The sequence below is a fragment of the Lacerta agilis genome, chromosome 2 (genome assembly GCF_009819535.1).
Source record: "Lacerta agilis isolate rLacAgi1 chromosome 2, rLacAgi1.pri, whole genome shotgun sequence".
NCBI lineage: Eukaryota > Metazoa > Chordata > Lepidosauria > Squamata > Lacertidae > Lacerta > Lacerta agilis.
The window spans coordinates 75277639-75298964 of record NC_046313.1 but is presented as its reverse complement, the minus strand read 5'-3'; the positions used below and the strand labels follow the sequence as shown (position 1 = coordinate 75298964).

Here is a 21326-nt window from a genome sequence, read left to right as displayed (position 1 = left end):
AAATTTTATAAAAAACTTGAAGAAATATTGTTGGAATATGCTGATCAAAAACAAATCTTAATGGGAGATCTGAATGGGGTAGTGACTCCAATGATTGATAGAACATCAAGAAGTTTGGGTGCAGAAGGCAAACTACCAAAGACCTTCTTCACATTGGTAAATAATCTAAGCCTAATAGACACATGGAGAGTAAAACACCCAATAACAAAACAATATACACACTTTTCACAGCCCAATCAAAGTTCAGGAAGAATAGATTACATCTGGGTTACCAAAGGAGTGATGTCAAGAGTTAACAAAATAGAGATCCAGCCGAGAACCTTATCAGATCATAATGCCATATACATGGAGTTGAAGGGAGAAGGTGCCAAGAGTAAATGGAGAATGAATGAGAGCTTATTTAATGATGAAAAAGTGGTAGAAAAAGCAAAGAATGTAATAAATGATTATTTTGAATTAAACGCAAATAAAGGAACAGATTTGAATATAGTTTGGGATGCTAGTAAGGCGGTGATAAGGGGCTTTATGATTGCGCAGGAAATTAGAAGAAGGAAAGAAAGAGAAAAGAAGAAGGAAGAGATTCTAAAAGACCTAGAAGACAAAGAAAGGCAATTAATTGTAAAACCAGGAAATGAGGAACTGAAACAGCGTATTAAAGGACTAAAAAATCAATTTGATACATTAATAAACCAGGAGATCGAATGGAAGTTAAAATGGCTGCGGCAAAAGAATTTCGAACATGCAAATAAATCAGGAAAATTATTAGCATGGCAGCTTAAAAAAAGACAAGAGCAGAACATAATAAATAAAATTAAAAAAGAAGAAGTTGTGACAGATAATCCAAAAGAAATCAGAAACGCTTTTCAGGAGTTTTATAAGAACTTATACCAGAGGGAGCAAGAGAAGGAAGAAGAAATGGACTTATACCTAGAAGAGAATAAACCAAAGAAAATCTCAAGAGAAGACCAAGAACAACTAAATGCCCCAATTACAGAGGAAGAATTGAAATGTGCAATACAGAAATTAAAAGGGGGGAAAGCCCCAGGCCCTGACGGCCTTTCGGCTAAATATTATAAAGATTTGGCACCGCAACTAATACCAAGATTATTGGAAGTGATGAATAAGATCTTAACCAGTGGAAAGGTTCCGGACTCCTGGAAAGAGGCATTTGTGACGTTGATCCCCAAACAAGGCACAGATTTGTTGAATGTGAAAAATTATCGGCCGATCTCATTATTGAATTTAGATTATAAATTATTTACAGACATATTGGCAGGGAGGTTGAAAAAAGTCTTAAACACAATAATTCATAAAGATCAAATGGGGTTCCTCCCTGGACGCCAAATGAAAAACAACATTAGAACAATTGTCGATCTAATTGAATATTTGGATCTAAAAATAGACAAGAAAGCAGCCTTGGTCTTTGTCGATGCCGAAAAGGCATTCGACAATGTATCATGGCAGTTTATGATAAAGACTTTAAGAAAGATGGAGGTGGGAGCTGAATTCATGAATGGGATATTGGCCATTTACAAAGAACAAACGGCAAAATTGGTGATCAATGGCACATTAACAGACAAGTTTGGGATAACAAAAGGAACAAGACAGGGTTGCCCGATATCACCGCTCTTATTTATCATCGTTTTGGAAATTTTAGCAAATAAGATAAGGGATACAAGAAATATTAAGGGAATTAAGATCGGTAAAAGAGAATTTAAAGTGAAAGCATTCGCGGATGATATGGTGGTGACACTGGAGGAACCAACACAAAGTCTGGGGAAAGTGTTAGAAGTGATGGAGGAGTTCGGAAAGTTAGCTGGCTTTAAGCTAAATAAAGGGAAAACAAAGATACTGGTTAAAAATCTAGATAAAAAGGAAATTGAAGAAATACAAGAAAAATATGGCATTTTGATCGTTAAAAAGGTAAAATATCTGGGAATCTGGTTGTCTCCAAAAAATATAAATTTATTTAGTGATAATTATGACCCAACATGGAAAGAAATTAGAAAGGATTTAGAAATTTGGAACAAATTAAACCTATCACTGTGGGGAAGAATAGCAAGTGTTAAAATGATGGTTCTACCAAAACTCTTATTTCTCTTTCAAATGGTACCAGTTATTAAGGGAACAAGCCAGTTAAAAGAATGGCAGAAAAATTTGTCAAAATTTATCTGGCAGGGCAAACGCCCGAGGATTAAACACAAATTATTGATAGATAAAAAAGAGAGAGGAGGGTTTGGACTGCCAGATATAAAAATTTATTATGAATCTGCGTGTATGATTTGGTTAAAAGAATGGATAGTGTTGAAAGATAAAGAGTTGTTAGACCTGGAAGGCTTCAACAACAGATATGGATGGCATGCCTACCTCTGGCAGGACAAAGTGAGAGTTCATAAAGAATTTCTGGCACATGTATTCAGAAAACCACTGTATGAGGTGTGGCAAAGGCATAAAGATTTGGTAGAAAGGAAAACACCTAGGTGGTTGTCCCCAACAGAGATATTGACAATAAAAAAAATTTATACAGAAGAAGAAAATTGGATAACTTATGAGGATTTATTAATTGAAACAGAAAAAGGGTGGAAAATAAAACCGTATGACCAGGTGGCAGGAAACTTGACTGGGTGGATCCAGTACCACCAGGTGTTTAATCTATTCAATGAGGATAAAAGAAGAGGTGGTTTTGACATCAGAAAATCGAAATTCCAGATGGAAATATTAGAAGGAAAGGAGAAATTACTCTCAAAAATGTATAACTATTTCCTAGAATGGTATACAAAGGATGAAGAAGTGAAGGAGGTAATGGTGAAATGGGCTATGGATGTGGGTCATAACATACAATTGGAAATGTGGGAAAAACTTTGGAAAGAGCATATGAAATTTACAGCCTGCATAACTTTAAAAGAAAACATCATGAAAATGATGTACCGATGGTACTTAACGCCGGTAAGATTAGCAAAAATGTACAGGAAGCATGATAAAAAATGTTGGAAATGTGAAACGAAAGATGGAGAATTTTACCACATGTGGTGGACATGTGAAAAGGTTAAAAAGTTTTGGGAAACAATCTATAATGAACTAAAGAAAATACTTAAATATACATTCATTAAAAAACCGGAAGCCTTCCTAATTGGCTTAGTAGGGGAGGAGATTAAAAAGGAAGACCAAAAATTCTTTTTATATGCCACCACTGCGGCACGAATGTTACTGGCGCAAAATTGGAAAGTAAAAGAAGTACCTACAATAGATGATTGGAAAAGGAAATTATTAGAATATGCAGAATTGGCGAAATTAACTGGAAAAATAAGAGAGCAAAGAGATCAGAGGTTTCAAATGGAGTGGAGTAAATTTATAAACTATATGAAAGAATATAAAATCTGAAGGCATTTACAGGTATGAAAGAAATCTTGCAGCAGAGGGAAAATATGGTAAGAGATATAACTACAACAAGAAAACAAAACATGTATAAAAGAAGGTAAAGCGAGTGAAAGATGAAAAATTAGAAAACCAGAGTAAAGAAGGAAGGAAGTCCAAAAAACTCGGCGGAGTTTATGTAACATTGTGAACATTTGTATGATGACTTGTGAGTGTTTATTTCTTTTGATGAAAATAAAAAGAATTTGCAAAAAAAAAAATAAAAGAAAAAAAAAGAAAACAGAGCTGTAGCTACAGGGGGGGGACCAGTTTTTTTTGCCTTAAGTGAAGCCTCCAGATGGGTGCCATCGAGGCTCCCAGCCTGTGTATGTTTATGTGTATGTACATGTACATGTATGTGGGTGGGTGTGCCAAACTGGGTCTTTAAAGGAGGCGGGAGGAAAAGCAGCATTTCATCCTCCCTTCCAATCACATTCCTGACAGAGCTCTAGATATGGCATGTTGTCCATCTTTGGTTCTCCCTCCATCATCCCCTTTGGATTGCTGTGTTTTAAACCATTTTTACTTTAAACAGCAGCCCCAAGTCGCATCCCACGCTAAGCAGGAAACTTATGGGGATCTACTTTGATCCTCAGGGTTTTGTTTTGTTTCCCTCACAATGACTAAAAGTGCATATTCTTACTTGTCATGGTAGTAACAGTTGGATACAGCAAAAACTCTTGAGAGAAATTACTGTGCTGTTGTTGTTTTTTACTGTGTACGTAAAATATAACAATGCTGTGAATAATTATTTGGAACTTCTACAGGGTTATTTTTAGTGCTACTATTCTAGCCAAATCATAATTTTAAAGCCACGTGTCTGGAACAATTGTGTGGAGGTTCAGAGCAATTTTTTGTTACAAGTCTTGTTGCAATAGCCGACACAGATGAATTTATTTTTGTGAGCAACTTTTTCCTCTCAATGTGGTTTTTTTTTTTTTTTTAGTGGGCAAGGGGGACTCAGGTTTGTTTCCTTACTTTAATGCACGAGGAACACTTAGTAATAGTAGGTTTGAATAGATAAAGTTGTGTCATTGCACAAAAATAACGGAGTAGATTTTTTGAAGCTTGTAGTCTGAAGTTCATTTACTCTGTTTTCAAAAAAAAGCTCAAAGGAGTTCCAAAGAATGTTGTGTGCATTGATTTTTTTAAAGCAGTAAAAAACAAAAAATGTAAACTTGTATTTAATCTGCCTAAGTTTAAAGGGGAAATATCAAAAGACTGAAGAGAATGTATAAATATGTCACCTTACCTTATACCAGGGGTAGGCAACCTAAGGCCAGTGGGCCGGATGCAGCCCAATCGCCTTCTTAGTCTGACACACGAACGGTCCAGGAATCAGTGTTTTTACATGAGTAGAATGTACCCTTTTATTTAAAATGCATATCTGGGTTATTTGTGGGGCATAGGAATTCGTTCATTCCCCCCCAAAAAAATATAGTCTAGCCCACCACATGGCATGAGGGACGGTGGACCGGCCCACGGCTGAAAAAGGTTGCTGACCCCTGCCTTATAGTGTGAGTTTTTAGTTTTTGATATACAGCAATATACAGGGTTGTTGTAACACTTTGAGTAAGCCTCCTTGAGAAGCTAAACAGAAGTGCTGGTCTGATTCACATAAACAATTATTTCAATGTGGTAGCAAAAGCAACATGAAAAAAGAAGTTTCCTTTTGGTGCATGTGTGGATGTACTTTGATTCAAAAATCACATCTTTACTGTCTTGCCATAACACCCCCCCCCACACACACGTTAAAGTTTTACTGGCTTAAAAACAAAACTATCTCAAAGCTGCGAGATGGGCACAGTCCAAAGGTACAAGGCCTTACACACCCCAATGTTCATTTCGTAGTCATTCATCTCTGTGCAAGCAGCTCTTAAACTGCTCCAGCTGCAGGCGCTTGGGAGTCGTTAGCTTGCCGTTTATAATAAAGGGTTCCGCAGTCCTTTTATCTTAAGATTTTGGTTTTAATTAACTCTAGGAGCAATTACGTCCGAAAGACGCCCTTCCCAAAGATAAGAAGGCATACATCGCTTATATTGCAAAGCATCCCAGCTGACGCAAAACCGGGGAAACCAAAATGGGACGGGGGCACAGAGCGGGGGGGTGGGGTGGAGGAAAGAATGAGGGTCTCCGAGCAGCTCCAGGCGCTTTCCAAGCCAACGCAAACATTTGTTGCTACCCAAGCCAAGTGTGTGCCTGCCTGGGGGAGCAGCAGCTTCCAGTGACAGCGAAGCTGCTGAATAGCAATGAAGCCTGCCTTTCCCAGTCTGAATGCAGCTATTAATAGCGCTGCCAGAGCCCCCGCTCTTTCCGTCACGTGAAGAGAAGCGGGGAGTCAAGCGGGCGAGCGGGAGGCGGCTGCTCCTGCATTCTCCTCCTCCTTGTCACATTCCTGCAGTGCCAAAAGGACAAGGAGAGCGGGACGGGGACACACGCACACGCACACACACACACACACACACACACACCCTCTTCCTGTGGCGGTCCATACCGCCCCCCCTTGCCTCTCCTCTTCCATCCGCGCGCCCCTCACCCCGTCCTGGAAACCAGCCTCGGCTTAATAAGATCAATGTTACCCCTCCCAGCTCTGGCATTTGTATTCCCAGCTCGCGCTTCTAGCGGAATGGATGTGTAAGCGTGTGTGAGTGGAGGGGCGGGAGCGCGCGAGCGAGCGAGAGCCTCCCTGTGTGTACGCGCGCCCCCGAGCTTGAGAGGGTGGACCTCGCGAGTGCCCGCGCCTTTCCCGGACCCCCGCTGAGCTGCTCCCTCGTCTCGCCCACGGAGACTAGTTGGGGGCGCTTCTCGGTGCCGTGCCCCTAGCCCCAGTTGTCTCTTTCGGTTGCCTCAGCGCGGGCCCGGAGGTGTTAGGGGAGCCCCCGGGGAAGGATATGCTGGCAGCTCGGGGGCCCCTCCTTGTGACTTCTCTCTCCAGCCATGTGGTGCTTGCATTGTAACTCGGAGAGGACTCAGTCACTGCTGGAGCTGGAGCTTGACAGCTGGTAAGCCATTACCCTCTATTGGAAGCAGCAGCGTGGGTTTCCTAAAGCAAAAAGAGTCGAGCTTGGAGGGGAAGGAATTTTTTTTACTCTCTCTCCCTTTTTCTTTTTGGTTGCTTTGTGTTTCAGTTCCAGCCTCGGAACAGCTTTGTTTAAAATTAGTTCCGAACACTGGTTGTTTAGTGTGTTGGTGGAAGGAAGAGAGGACCGAGCGTGTGTTTAAGCAAGCAGGCGAGCAAAACGATCGGCTGCCGCACATACATACAATACTAATCCCGTGACACAAAGGGTTTTATAGTGCTCAATCTTGCGTACTTTTTCTTCCTTTTCCTTCCACTGTGAAAAGCTAAATCATTTTCTACAGAATTTTATTCTAGCTGGTATCCCAAATGCCAATGTAGAAATGACAGCTGTTGGTCACATAAATATGCATTCAGTTTTACTTATAAAAACTGAATGCATATTTAAAAATGCCACAGTATGTACCTTCCTGATTTTTTTCTGCACCATTGTATGCACGCAAAGGGTTCAGTTTGCATATTGCAGGATGTAATAAACCCTGTTGCAAAGTTTTAAATGTTTTGCAAATGTGTCTTGATTACAGCCAACTGTAGCTTTGTTTCCAGTGTATGTTGTCATTTTAAGAGCCTTTATATACCATAGCTCATTTATTTGACTTTCAAAAAAACAAAAAAAAACCTCTTACTGCAATGCCATCTGTCCTTCACAGAATTCAAATTAACATCTTATTCATTTGAATATGGAATTTAAAGTTGTTTAACTCCTTAACCACACAGCTCTTACTTACAATATGAAACCAGCAGCAGAATCATTTAAAAGACATTACTTGTTCCATATATTTGCGGCATCTCAGTGCCTCCTCCATTTTTTCCTCACACAATACCTTTCTTATGCATTTTCATTATTCATTTAACAAAAACCCAGGCATTCTGAAGATAAATGTCAGTCTTTGCATCAATAATTGCAATGCTAAACACACTTTTAAAATGTATTTTTTTTACTGTTGGTGCCTGCCTTTCTCCAAGAAGCTGAAGGTGGTATACATTGCTTTCCCCTTCCCCTTTACCTTTACAACAACCCTGTGAGGTAGATTAGACCAATATAGTGACTGGCCCAAAATTGCCCCGTGAGTTTGGGGGCTGAATGGGGTTGAAAACCTGAGTCTCTCCAGCCCCAATCTGACTCTATAACCACTACACCACTGAAATCAGTGGGGCTTGCTTCTGAGCAAACATGGGCACAATTATTTTGTGCTGCTCTATGTTTTGTCACATTCATGGGATGTTAAAGAGAACATAAATCAGTGACTTCAACTATACATTGAGTTACAAATGCTGAGGGCCATTGGCTTCAGTTGAATTAAGCTTATGAAAATCACTACTGGGTTGAAAATGCTCAACCACTCTCACGGGGCCATTCATCTCCCACAAAAGGGTTGCATTTTTGAAAATGTTCCAGGTGAGTGTTGGAAGAAATTACCGGTACATTTTTCTGGGCGTGGTTTTTATCTATCATGGTAATGTGGTAAGTGGTTGCTATCTTTCTTTTCCTGGAAATATTTGTGATGGTTACAATAAGGAGGAGCAGCCTGTTGGTGTTCCTTAGTGAGAATGTGCCAATGGGTATGACACTACTTCACAGTGATATGAGACTTCTGCCATACCACTGGTATGGTGGTTTAAGATAGCTTATACCTCTTTGATTACATGCTTTTGTGAGAGAGGTGAGGACAATAATAGGGAACTAACTAGTGACAGATCATTGGAGGTTGTGTGGATTCTATTGTGAGTTTGGTGATTGTTTTGAAGCTGTTCTAGGTAGCATGTATGCATCTTCCAGCACATGGAACACTGTACGATTATGTTCTGTTTAACCAATGTAGTATATAGTGGGTGATTTACGAATATCAGTAAAATACAATTCATAAAAAACCACAGTGACATATAATCCACTTAATAATGCAGCATTAAACCAGTTTCAGCGCATATAAAGGTGTCAGGTGCCAACTCTAGGAGACCGAAAGCACCTCGGCCCCCTCAATATTTGTATTAAGGGAGCTGGGCCATCTTAATGTTGATGTGACCCTGCACTCGTTGCGTGCATGTGATGTCATGCGCTGTCTGGTCCAGTGGCCGGCTCCTCCAGAGTGCTTGGCCGCCTCCATTGCGATGTGTAACGCATGTGACAATTGGTACCAACAATGTAAGTACCACACAAGAGCATTCCATAATCATGGTGCCACTGTTGGGAAGGCCGTGCCTCTTATGGCAAGGGCATCCAAATAAAACTCATCCCTCCAGAGCTGGTTGACTGCATGTACTGGTCAAAAAAGATTCATAAGATGAGTTATTTTATGACTTATTTTGTTAAAAATTATTTTACTATTATTTTAAGAGGAGAAAGATTTAGGGAGCTTGCCTTGGGGAGAATGCTAAGTGTCTTGGGTGAATATTTCTTCTTGGCAGAACTGCCCTCTTCTACCAGATCATTTTTGTAATTGACATATTTTATGTTCCTTTCAAGAAGACTTGATTATATGTGGTGCTTGAAACAAAATGAATTATGAAGGATTTAGTTTATTGTCATTTGTTCTCAGGGAATCTTCTTCACTCAGGGAATAAGTTTTATTGCATCTAATGATTGAATTTTACAGAATTTAAACACAGTTGAGAAAAAGTATGTGTATTCTAGGCTTCTCCTTTTTGTATAATACTGTACTTAAAATAATATATTTATTTGTATGCAGCTTTTCCATAGTTCAAACCTCACTCAAGGCAGATTATAGCATTAAAAAAATGCATACAGTGGTACCCCTGGTTATGAACTTAATTTGTTCCAGGGGTTTGTTCTTAACCTGAAACCGTTCTTAACCTGAGGTACCACTTTAGCTAATGGGGCCTCCTGCTGCTGCTGCGCCGCCACCATGCGTTTTCTGTTCTCATCCTGAGGTAAAGTTATTAACCCAAGGTACTACTTCCAGGTTAGTGGAGTCTGTAACCCAATGTGTTTGTAACCTGAGGTGTTTGTAACCCGAGGTACCACTGTAATTACAAACATAACAAAAGTAGTCATAAACAGTAAATAAAACATCAAAAGTACACAACCAAATTAAACAATTTACACATAATAAGATCTAAAATAAAGATCCAGAAATTAATATTGATATTAGTAACAACAACCCCCTCCTCCCCAAAACTGCTAAACAATATTCCCGCTCAAGGGTCTGTTCAGCAGCTTCAATTTTTGTAACTGGAGTCAGTCAGGGTCCCGCTTTCCCAGGCCAGGTAGGAAAAGGCCTGCAAGGCAGAGAGCAGGTCTTCCAGGACTCACAGCCAAGATAGCAGCTAGTAAGAGCTTGTGGTTTAAATAATATCCGTTAATGTAACAGGTGATCGCTTCATCACCATCAGATGATAACAAAGCAGTTGTCATGTTTCTCTCAGAATACTCTTGATTAAGACCAGGAATGGCAGGCACTTGAGGAAGAGGATGTTGAATGGGAGTAGAGCCCAATTGACAGAGCCTGCATCCCCCGCCTCTGGACATGTGTGGCTTTGCTGTTGTACGAGTTCCAGAGGCTTCCTCTTCGCTGCTCATAGAAGAGAGAGGTCTGTCAGAAACTATGGAAGCCGCTTCTCTGCCAGAGGACATAGAGGGCTCCAGGACATGATCAGATATGACAGAGGATTGGGAGGTAAAGGCAGCTCTGCAGTTAGTTGTCTTCCATGGAGAGGTGGCTCATCAAGAGAAAAGGGGAGATGTGTCCCTATAGGCCAGTGGATCTCAAACTTTTTTTCTCTGGGCCACATTTTCAGAACAAAAAATTGCTCACCAATATTTTTTCATCTTGTTTGGGGCCATATTGGAATTGGAAAGCTTCTCACCACAGATCAAACCCACAGGCTGACAGATGTTTTCATCTCCAGTCCATGTGAAACGGACTCAGATAACTATCCATATATTGTTGACACACCTTCTTTTTTGGAGGTTTCCTTGGGCTTGCTACTGGTGTCGAATTAAACAAGTCTTCTCCAGCATGTTTGGACAGCGATTCTGAATTACTACTAGGATTGCCCTCAGTATCACTTGATGTGCTTGGTCTCATTTTGAAAAGATATCTAGCCATATTCTTCAAATAAAAAAAAGTACTTTATGTAATATGCATGCATGTAGGATGGAAAACTGCAACAGCTCTTCCGGCGGCGACGCCATCGCCGGGTGGTCGAAGGCTGCTTCGGGTCTGAAGCGCCTTGTCCATCCCGGGGGTTAGGAGCCGCGCTACCGCAGCGCGCGGCTCCGGTTGGGGTGCGGGAAGAGCGTCCCGCACCCTGGGCTCCCCGGCTGCGCCCGCGGAGGCTCCGAACCCTTCCCCTGCCCCCCTGTAAAGGGGGAGTGGGGGTGAAGGGACAACGGAGCCGGGCTTACGGGGATATGCCCCAACCGGGATGCAAATGCGGCGGCAAAGCCCGCGGTGAGCGTCTAAGTTCTACCTGTGAAGAATGGAGCTAAAGGAACCCGGTGGTCGTGAGTAAATAATCTTGGCAGAAATCGTGTTTTTGGAACGATCCGGGGGGAAGGAGAAAGGCAGCCTGCCTCCCTCCCTTCGAGCCTAAGAAATTAACCAATTTGAGGGATTGCTGCCACAGAACTGGTTATAAAGTATCTAAAATCGATACATGAGACTGGCAAACTTTTTTCTTGGGAAGCTAACTAGCGGAAAATATCTCTATTTAAAGTTGCGGTGTTTGCGCTCCAGCTTAGGAAAATGGCGACGAACAAAGAGACAGGAGAAGAAATATGATACCCACTTCCTCCTCCTCTGCCAGTATGCTGGGTTTCGTCCTTGAACTGGTATTGAACTCTGGACTAACAGATGAACAAAGGCTCACTGCCTTGAAGGTGGAACTAATTTACAGAAAAGTTAAAGTCTTGTGTGGGGGTCTGAAATGGAACCAACTGCCCACAGAGGAGGCTAACAAAACTTTTGACACTTTGGAAGAAAATCTTGTCAAAGAGCTGAGAGGATGGATGGAAAGATGGGAAGAAATGAATGAGCTACTTCGGAGAAGAAATTCGCTTGTTGGGGGTGGCAGTCCCAAGGCGATGTCAAGATTTGCTATATCCAGTCCCCGAGGTGTGAGCTCGGGGGCCAGGGACAGAGAATTAAGGTATTTACAAGAAGAAAAGGAATGCTACAAAGAACCGGAGAAGCTGAGAGAGGGAGAGTTGGATACCTCGGAGCTCGTGGCAAGGAGAGCTTTGGACTGTGCCTGGATCTGTGGACGTTGGGAGAGGGAAGTTGCATGGAAGTTCAGTGCTGATGCCATCAGGAGAAGAAGAATGGACAGAGGGGGTGTGGGGTGAAGTATTAAGTAAAATCTAAAGCAATCTGTTATGGTATTTTGAAATTGGAGGGTGAACACTGTCAACAATAGTTTGTTTTATTATTTGTTTGAACATGAAAAGAGATATTTCAAGTTTTTATGATATTAGCAGCAGTTCAAAGGATAGAAGAGATAGATTTGATGAGGACGATTTGTGAGGATTGATGAGGATGTAGTATAAATAAAGTCAATTTAAGTGGTTTAAGTTTATAGATTAAGACGATTAAGATTAAGATGAAGATTAAGATGAATGTTTTACTTTATATATATAATTAAGTTTAATTTTTTAAATGAAGAGGTTAAAAAGTAGATTATGGATATAAACTCGAAGGTGAAAAGGCAGGGGAAGTCAACTGTCAAGATTGGAAAAAGAAATTTTTTTTTTTGAGATGTCTAATTAAGAAGAAAAATCATGGCAATTTTTGTAATAGATGTGTAATTGTATTTGTTTTGTATGTGTATAAATGTAGGTGTGGTTAAGGTTGTATGTTGTTATAAGTAAAAATGTCAATAAATTCTTATAAAAAAAAAAGGAAAACTGCAACAGCCATATATTGCCCTGATTTCTGGCCAGCAGTAAGTTATTGACCTGATGATTTAATTTAGGGTGTTCAGGTTGGTGCTGTATTATGCAGTATCACAAATTCCTTATGGGTTATTGCTAATAGTGTTTTAGAGTTGCTTTAAAGCTAATATATAAATAAATTTAAAGAGGTCTCAGATTTCAACTTTTATTATTTCAAAAGGTTTCACAGTACAACAGATACCGCAGACCTCATTTGACACAGTGGTACACGGCGCCTGTGTTTTGAAATAGTTCGAATTTGCAGGAATAAAGCGAAACTAGTAAATTTCATTTTCAGTTACTTAGGCAGGTCATACAGGGCTGTTTCAGAAATAACTATCTTGGCTTAGTGATCATTGAGCTTGCATTTTCTCTTCTCCCTTTGCATGCATGCCAGAATTGGGATCTTCTAAGTTTATGAAATCATTTCCCTCTACATCCCAACCAGGAAATTGTGTTTTAATCTGGGCGTACTTGCCATAATATAAAATTGGATAAAAACTATAGTGTAATAAATCCTGGAATTTTTTAGTTCCAGTAACAGAGTAAAGGAGGCGGGAGTGCCTGGCCCAACTCTCAGCTTAATAAACTATGGTTTGTTTAATTGAGATTGCTCCATCTGAACCAGCCCACAGTCTCCTAGATGAACTGCTAACGACACTGGCTATTAGGCTGCTGGAAATAAAGAACCTTTAATAGTTCAGTTGCAAATCCCTTAATTCTGCAGTCTCTGAAGCACTATATCCTTCTAACCCAGGGGTCGGCAAGGTTTACCTTGCCTGGGCCGGTTCACTCCAGTGGAGATCCCTCCATGGGCTGGATTGTGTGCGTGCCTGAGCGCACGTGCCCGTGATTTCCGGCATCTGCGCAGACACGATTTCTGGCGCTGCGAAAACGAGTTGCACTAAACCGGTTTAGCACAGCGCGCGGGGACTCGCCAAGCAGGCTTCTCGGTTTGAGGGCAGCTCGTGGGCTGGTTAAACCACCCCTGTGGCCCATGGGCCTTGGGTTGCCTACCCCTGTTCTAACCTGTGATTGGTTTTTCCTTCTTCAGAAGATGAATGTATGAAAATATGCAACAGGAAATTAGGAAGAATGTATGAACAATCAGTTTTACATACACAAATTTGCATGTACACATCCCTTGGTACAATTTCAGCAACAATCCGTGAGGTAGGAGAAGATCAGCCAAGTGAGGTGTAGCCATCCAGGCACATCCTCCATCTCTATTTTTGTCTTTAGTAGATCACAACCTGATGCTGTGTGAACCGTGTGTATAACTTGAAAAACAAATTTTAAAAAGCACTATTGACAGTACGTATTTTTTAGTAAGATTAGGGGTTTATTTGCTTCTTCAAACCATCCTGTTATAGATGTTTAAGTGCACCTGTGGACTCAGTTAGCCTTGCTTACTGATCACTTGGATTTTTTGGGTTATCTCAGATAAATTTACCTTTTTTAGTAGAGTATCTTCATCTAGAGCTGTGTTTCCCAACTGGGAGCCATATAGCCCCCTGGTGGGATTTTTGTTAGGGGGGACAGACTTCTGTTAGAGGGGTCTGAACCTCAGATTTGTATTTTACTTATTGGAGGGGCAGCTGCCCCCCCCCTGGCTACATGTATGGGGGGGCACAAGAAGAAAACAAGGTCAGAAGGGGGCCATGGTCGGGAAAAGGTTGGGAAACACTTATCTAGAACAAAGTGCAAGAAGAACCCTTGTGGTGAAAGATATGTACTCTCAACTTGTTTTTTTATGTGAGTTCTTTAAAGAAGCAAAGGCCAGAACTAAGCTAGTTCAGAAGTGGCCAGACTCCAGAAATTCACACCTGATATAAGGTCTCATAAAAAGGTATATAAAACCACATCTAAACTTTTTGGGTCTGCGATTTGTAACTCTAGAGAAGCATTCAGAAGTTGTCCTAAAGGGTGCTGAAGAGTATAGCCTGTAGCTGTAGTTGCCAGGCTGTGGTGATCCTGCAAGTTAAGCAGGGTCATGCTAGGTCATTACACATGTACAGGAGTATTCTGAGACAAAGCTGCCGGAAGTAATGCAGTGATTCAGTTAGCAGCGCTCTTCCCTTCTGACTTTAAAGTGAGTTGAATTAGGAACATCTGTGCTTCCTCTTCGAAGGGTCTACCATTCACGTTGTTACTGATCATCTGTTGCTTCTAAAGATTCAAGAGCTTTTTCTGTAAAGGTATGAAATCTGGGATCCTGATCAAATGTCAGTTCATTTAATTACTTTTCTGAAGTGTAAATATAGTATAGATTTCACTTTCAGTTCTTTCACTATCTTGTGGTGTTGTATGATAGCATTAAAGAACTGGAGTACTGCTTATAAACATAGCATATACGTTACCTTTGGTAGTATTGCTTGTTGCAAAAAGTCTTGACCAGGGCAGATTTGCCAGGTTACTAGTTTTGCATTGTGGTTGTGTTGTCCTTCCTCTTAGTTGGGAAACACCATAGTTGTGAAACAGTGTGACATCAGTTTTAGAGGGTGTTTTTTCCAGTTGTAATAGCACTTGACAAGAGAGTGCTTTAGCAATCAGCCATTTGATTTTAGATTATACGAAGAGAAAACGTTTTCTGTGATTTTCAACCTGAGCAAAATGCTTCTAGCTGCTAAAAGCGAACCACCGCCTCTGTGTTTTCTCCGATAATTGGTCATGGAAACAGTTTCTCTGAATAGGTAAGAACAAGAAAAAAGAAACAAAATACTGTAAGGCACTGTGTGTGCAGATCCTTATTAACTGTGAGGTATCTGTTGGTTAATTAATTTTAAGTGGATAGCTCTTATGTTCTGGTATTTGCTATGGGTATCAAGATTCCTAAAAGCACTGAAACAGATGTTCAGGTGTTTGGGTTTTGTTTTGTTTTGTTTGTTTGTTTTCTGAAGAACATGTAAGCGAACATTCACTTGTGGCTCTTAATTAGTTTAACTTGTGTGTTTATCTGTGACACTCAGAACTCTTTTGGGTGTTGCATCACCTGTTTTCTGACCCAAAATTGGGGCTGTGATATAGAAGCAGGTTTGATTCTTAGTGACTTTCATTGAGTTCTCTGGGATAAAGTAAATTCATAGCTGCAGCCTCCTTTTCACTCAGGATGTTTGTTCCGTGGTAGGAAACAGGTTTTGCTGTTTACAGAGTGGTTTCTCGAATTCAGTCCTCTCATTTTAGGGATAAATTCAATTTTATGGGGATAAAGTAAATAGTTTTTCAGGACAATAAGGGAATCCTACAAGGGACTGCAGTAGATCTGCATGTACAGAACATACTAGAATTGCACATACAGCCCACTTGAGGTCCATCAACAACTGCTCCAGCTTAGAACTCATTTCTTTCACAAGTGAGCTTGTGGAAACTGCTGGGTTAGTTGATAAAACTGGCTTTACATTGTTTCATGGTAAAACTGTCCCTGTTCCCTAACTTTAAAGACTTGTTCATACTGGAATACTAGTGTGCCGTACATGATAGGTCAGTTGACCAGTCAAGAAAAAAGAGAAAAAGATTTGGATAGTTGTCCAATCAAATAATGCCAAATGTTAAAAGGAACAACTTTGGAATACATCTCAATTAGAACTCAATAAAATGCTTTATTTAGTACATTACTGCTACATGTGCCCAGCCAGATTATAGAATTAATCATGAAACATCCAACCTTTGCTTGTGGGAATGCCATTTACCTGGCTCTCTTGTACACATGTGATAGTTTTATCCAAAAATTATTCCCTTTTAGGAGAAAGTGTTTCAGAATAATAATCAAATAATAATAATAAAAACAATAAAAAATTATTTATATCCCACCCTCCCTGGCCAGAACTGGGTTCATGATGGTGAAATCACTATAACCAGACCCAAAATTAGCCCTACTATCATATTTTACTCCTCAGATTAAGAACATAACCAATAAAGACCTCATCCTCCATTTATTAGCCTCAGCTAGATTAGTGCTTTCAAAAAAATGGAAAACTTTAAATGCAAATCTTCTTGAAGCCTGGGTTTCTCAAGTCTGCTACATCATGCTCATGGACATGCTTATAGACTCACACCTTGTGTACGACAAGTTATTCTTTTATTGGCTTGGTTAAGACAATTTAACACATTTACACCCTCCATTGACTCATAGAACGTTATAGAGAGACACTTTTATTGGGTTGCCTTTCTTGGAATATCTAAACCATCCATCGCTATTTTTCTTTCTTTTCTGTACTACTACTAAGTGCTGCTTTCCTTGTATGGGTATGTTTTGTTACTTAAAATTATTTTTTATATAAAAAAGTCAAATGGTCAAGTATTTTTTTTTCTTTGCAAACATTAACTTTGTTACAGTTACAGGTGGGTAGCCGTGTTGGTCTGCCATAGTCAAAACAAAATCGAAAATTCTTTCTAGTAGCACCTTAGAGACCAACTGAGTTTGTTCCTGGTATGAGCTTTCGTGTGCATGCACACTTCTTCAGATACACTGAAACAGAAGTCACCAGATCCTTAAATATAGTGGGGGAGTGGGGAGGGGTATTACTCAGAAGGGTGGTGCAGCCGTTTAGAGTCGTCAACAGGTTTTCCACACTTATCAGCCTATCACCCATTCCCACCACCCTTCTGAGTAATACCCCTCCCCACTCCCCCACTATATTTAAGGATCTGGTGACTTCTGTTTCAGTGTATCTGAAGAAGTGTGCATGCACACGAAAGCTCATACCAGGAACAAACTCAGTTGGTCTCTAAGGTGCTACTAGAAAGAATTTTTGATTTTGTATTAACTTTGTTAGAACAACATTTTTATTGTTCAGTGGGGTTGTTGTTGTTTTTAGTAGAACAGAAACATTCTTTAATGATCAGTAGGTTTGATGCATATGCTGATTACAAAACAAATTAGTTCAGGTATTGTGAAACTGTGGGCAACATTCAGTGATGTCTGCCTGTTTGCGCAATGGAAATCTGCATGCGTTGCAGGACTTCAAGTTTCTCTTCTCACTCCTCCAGCTCCACCATGTCCCCTCAAAATCTTCTCCATAGGGTTCCCATGCAGCTATTGTAAGGGGAGAGGAGGAATAACCTCTGTTTCATAAGCAGATATCTGCTTATGCTACATTGGATCTCACACTATGAAATAAGCTTTTGTTTTTCTAAAAGACAACAACATGGAATTCTTAAATGTAACATTTAACATTATGTAGTTTCTGTATATGTGAAATATTCAGAGCTTATTTTTGAGGAAATTAAAAAGTAACAAAATAATTAACAGCAGTGGTGAAGAAGCCTAAGTCCGTTCACAAGAGGTAGCAGGCCAGTCTTTCAAGTCTCACCAGCTTGAATTCCCTTGTTCTTGCATCTGGCAAGACATAGTCACAGGTAACCCTTCCTAGGCAGCGACCTTTGCCTCTTACCACTTAGTGTATTCCTGTTGGGAAATTCCCACAGAGCTAACAGGCAGCCAGTAAGAGAGCTATGCTGTGCCAGTAGTTGTGCACCTAATTGCTGCGGGCCTAGAGGGCAAGCAGCCTTTGCCCCTGCCTTAATGAAATAAAAAGAGATAAGCTGCCACCTACACATTGCCATTCTTGGCTTCAAATAATAGCTGACAAGCCCGTTGGCAGCTTTCGACCAATATAGCGACTGGCGTGTCAAACCCTAATAGTGCACTTTCCTTCTTTTTTAGAAGTGCGTGCAAAGTAAACTGTTGCTTTATTTCTCAAAAAGGACTTGAAGTACATGCTGTATGTATGTGAGTGTGTGCAGCCTGGATTACCATTTCTAGGCAAAGTGCTTTTGTGAGAAGGACATTTGTATGGAGAAGCTGCTAGCAAGTTCTTAACCTTGCTTTGCCCACTGCTTTCTTCCTGTAACTCCCTTCCCAAGCTGCTTTTCTTCCCATCAAATCCATACAATGCACTTACAAAGTAAACACTCAGTCCAAAAGCATGCAGCTTGCATACCCCCTCAATGGTTCCGATTACCTGGTTTTTTGTGTGAGAGAGCATGGCAGCCACTTTTGGTGCCTCAATTTTTCCACAGAAAAATACACTTAGGGTGGGGGTGGGGCTATGATCTTGTTCAGGTCATGTGACTCTCATGGCATTGTGAACCTGGAAGATGCACATCCTGGTTTTTTACCTCAATGTGCTGGAGGGTATGAGCTTGAGGTTGGGGAAGTTACAATGAAAAGCAGCACACTGATACATCTAGGAACGCTTCATATTGTATATTGCCTCCTCTCAATATCGCTTCACTTAGCAGTAATATTTGTATAGTGGTACCTCAGGTTACATACGCTTCAGGTTACATACGCTTCAGGTTACATACTCCGCTAACCCAGAAATAATGCTTCAGGTTAAGAACTATGCTTCAGGATAAGAACAGAAATTGTGCTCTGGCAGTGCAGCGGCAGCGGGAGGTCCCATTAGCTAAAGTGGTGCTTCAGGTTAAGAACAGTTTCAGGTTAAGAATGGACCTCCAGAACGAATTAAGTTCTTAACCCAAGGTACCACTGTATATATATGTATTGATGTGAAACATGGCATTGACCCCCAACTTCCATGGGAGAAAGCAAAACGTTTTACTCCAGGGCACTTATAGAATGATGACCTATGGTATATATTACTTAAGTCTTCTATCGCTGCTAAAATGCACATCTTGCTATTTTACATAAAAATCTGTGGGGGCTTTAATAAAGATAAAATGGGTTTTCTTCCACATGCATGTGATTAACAAACTTCTCTGAATTTATCACTTGCCAGAGAATTAAAAGACCTCAAAAGCAGTCAAAGAATCTAAAGTTTTAGCTAATTGTAAAATATTCTAAATTCACGAGTTGGATTGTGTTGAAGTGAATATGAACATACATTTTTAACAGAAAAAGTTATGTTTTGTCCAACCTTTAAGTTTTTTGAACAGTCTGCAGTCTTGTACACATGTACAGTATTTGGGAGTAAGTCACATTGAACTCGGTTGGATTGAAATTCATAGGAGCAGGCTGCCTCTGCTGTTTCCACGGAGTTTTACTGAGCTGTACAACTGTTGTTTGAGGCTGCTTGTATGCTATTCATTTGCTGATTTCCTACTCACAGTTCTCTTGGCCTATGAATACAGGGGCATATAGCTTGGTCAAAACATTCCCACTAGCACTGTATCTTATAGGCATTCATTTTAGGCAGCAGAGAAGAAATTACTGTCAGAATGAACCTAGAAGCAGAATGTACTAACTTTATTTCATTTATTATATCCTGGTATAATTGCATTGTCTGGATGGTATATTTCAATACATGAAACATTAAATGCAGTTTAATTAAAGCTTAAAAATGAATTCCCAAAAGTACGCAATCTGTGTCAACTAGGAAAAGGGTGTTGCTGTGATGAACTGAAAAGTGTCACGGAGCTGAAAGCTTATGCTTAGCTTCCTACAAATACTAAATAGCAGCAAATTGAATGTTCTGTAGACAAGGGTGTCATCCATTGTTGCTTCCCACACTGACTGGCTCAACATAGCAGCTGAGTCCACAGTCAAGTGGAAATACAGTGTTGGCTGGTATGAGGGAAAGGATTATTTCACTTTGGAAAATTCACCCTCAGCTGTGTGTGCAGGTTACCATCTCTTTTTCAACTTCAGAGAAGCCAAATAATTCTCCTTAATTCTCAGAGTACACTTACCACAAAGATATTCAATGCAACGTATTCAGTGCAAATTGCCAGCTTAAATAAATAGAGGTTGTTTTAATAATACCACAGGCTGGGTTAGTTGTAGAGCACAAATACATGGCAAAATTATGCCTGAAATAGTTGAAAGTGGCATAGTGACTTAGAGACTGAACTGTGAGTCCCCATTTTCAAATCTCTTCTCTGCTGTGATGTTGCTAGCTGGCCTTCAGCAAATTGTTCTCTCTCAATCACAGTCCTTTCCATCTGCAATAAGTGGGATAATACAGGCTTACATTACAGTGTTGCTATAAGGATTACAACCAGATAATGCATGTGAAATGCTTTGGACACTCAGAGTTGCTATCCAAATTATTATTGTTGTTATTGCTGAGTTAAAACTTTGGACTTGCAAAGCATGTTTCGGTTTTTAAACCTATTATTTATTTATTTTGTTGATTTGTTTAACATTGTGGATTACATTTTAATGGGAATCATTGCTTGCTTTAAAAAATAAAATTACCTGTGGTTTTCTTCTTGCTCTTCTGTGTTGTGACGTCAGTGTTTCTAGATAGCTGTGTGTGACACATGTGATTAATTCAAACACCACACTTGCACTAAAAATACGCCATTTAATTCTGTGGGTGTGATACTTAACGCATACTTATTTGTTACAATATACTGTTGACATAAATGCTACCCCCTCCTCTTCAATTAGGGCTAAGAAGTGTTACCCAGCTTTAGTTGTTGCAGTACAAATAGTAGCTTGGGCTGTAAATGCTACAGTTGCATGCTGTGTATGGCAAATGGGGCAGACACATCTTTTAGATAATGGTGTCTCTGTGGCAGGCAAATGGTCCAATAACAGCTTATGGGCTGTTATTAGCTCCTCAACCATTCTACCCATACCCAATCCCTGCTCCACAAAGGCCGTGCTACAGATGTGCTTGGACGGGCAGGCTTCATATGGTAAGAAATGGCTTGCTGGATTAAGCCAGCACTTCTCTGCCACTGATGAGTCAGATGCTATGTGAAATTCTAAAGCAGATCATTCTGGAGAAAACTATCCATTATTTTTCTCCCTAGTATCTGGTCACTAGTGTTGTGCTGTCTTGGTTGACCATTAGCAGAGAATAGCTACTGCAAGACCTATACTTTGTAAAACTGTCTAACCCCCCCCCCCTTTTTGCACCAATCTAAGCAAGCAGCCATCTAAGCAAGCAGCCATTGAAACCACACTCTGCAATTCTTCTGAAAGTTCTGAAAAATTATTCTGAAAGTTAATTGTGCCAGCCACTATATCAC

General features: G+C 40.3%; 1 protein-coding gene across 17 annotated transcripts in view; it reads left to right on the top strand.

Annotated features, from left to right (window-relative positions):
* IQSEC1 (IQ motif and Sec7 domain ArfGEF 1) overlaps window positions 1-21326 on the top strand; it is a 323964-nt gene that overhangs the window by 246292 nt on the left and 56346 nt on the right. Inside the window, exon 1 of one of the 17 annotated variants that reach the window (XM_033140847.1) lies at window positions 6200-6416. The exons of 14 other annotated variants lie outside the window; for them this stretch is intronic. In XM_033140847.1, coding sequence (XP_032996738.1) covers window positions 6352-6416 — 65 coding nt within the window. In that variant the 5' untranslated portion in view covers window positions 6200-6351. Of the gene's footprint in view, window positions 1-6199; window positions 6417-15030; window positions 15077-21326 lie in introns of those variants that run through there. 2 more of the 17 variants (XM_033140848.1, XM_033140849.1) reach the window with 2 other exon arrangements.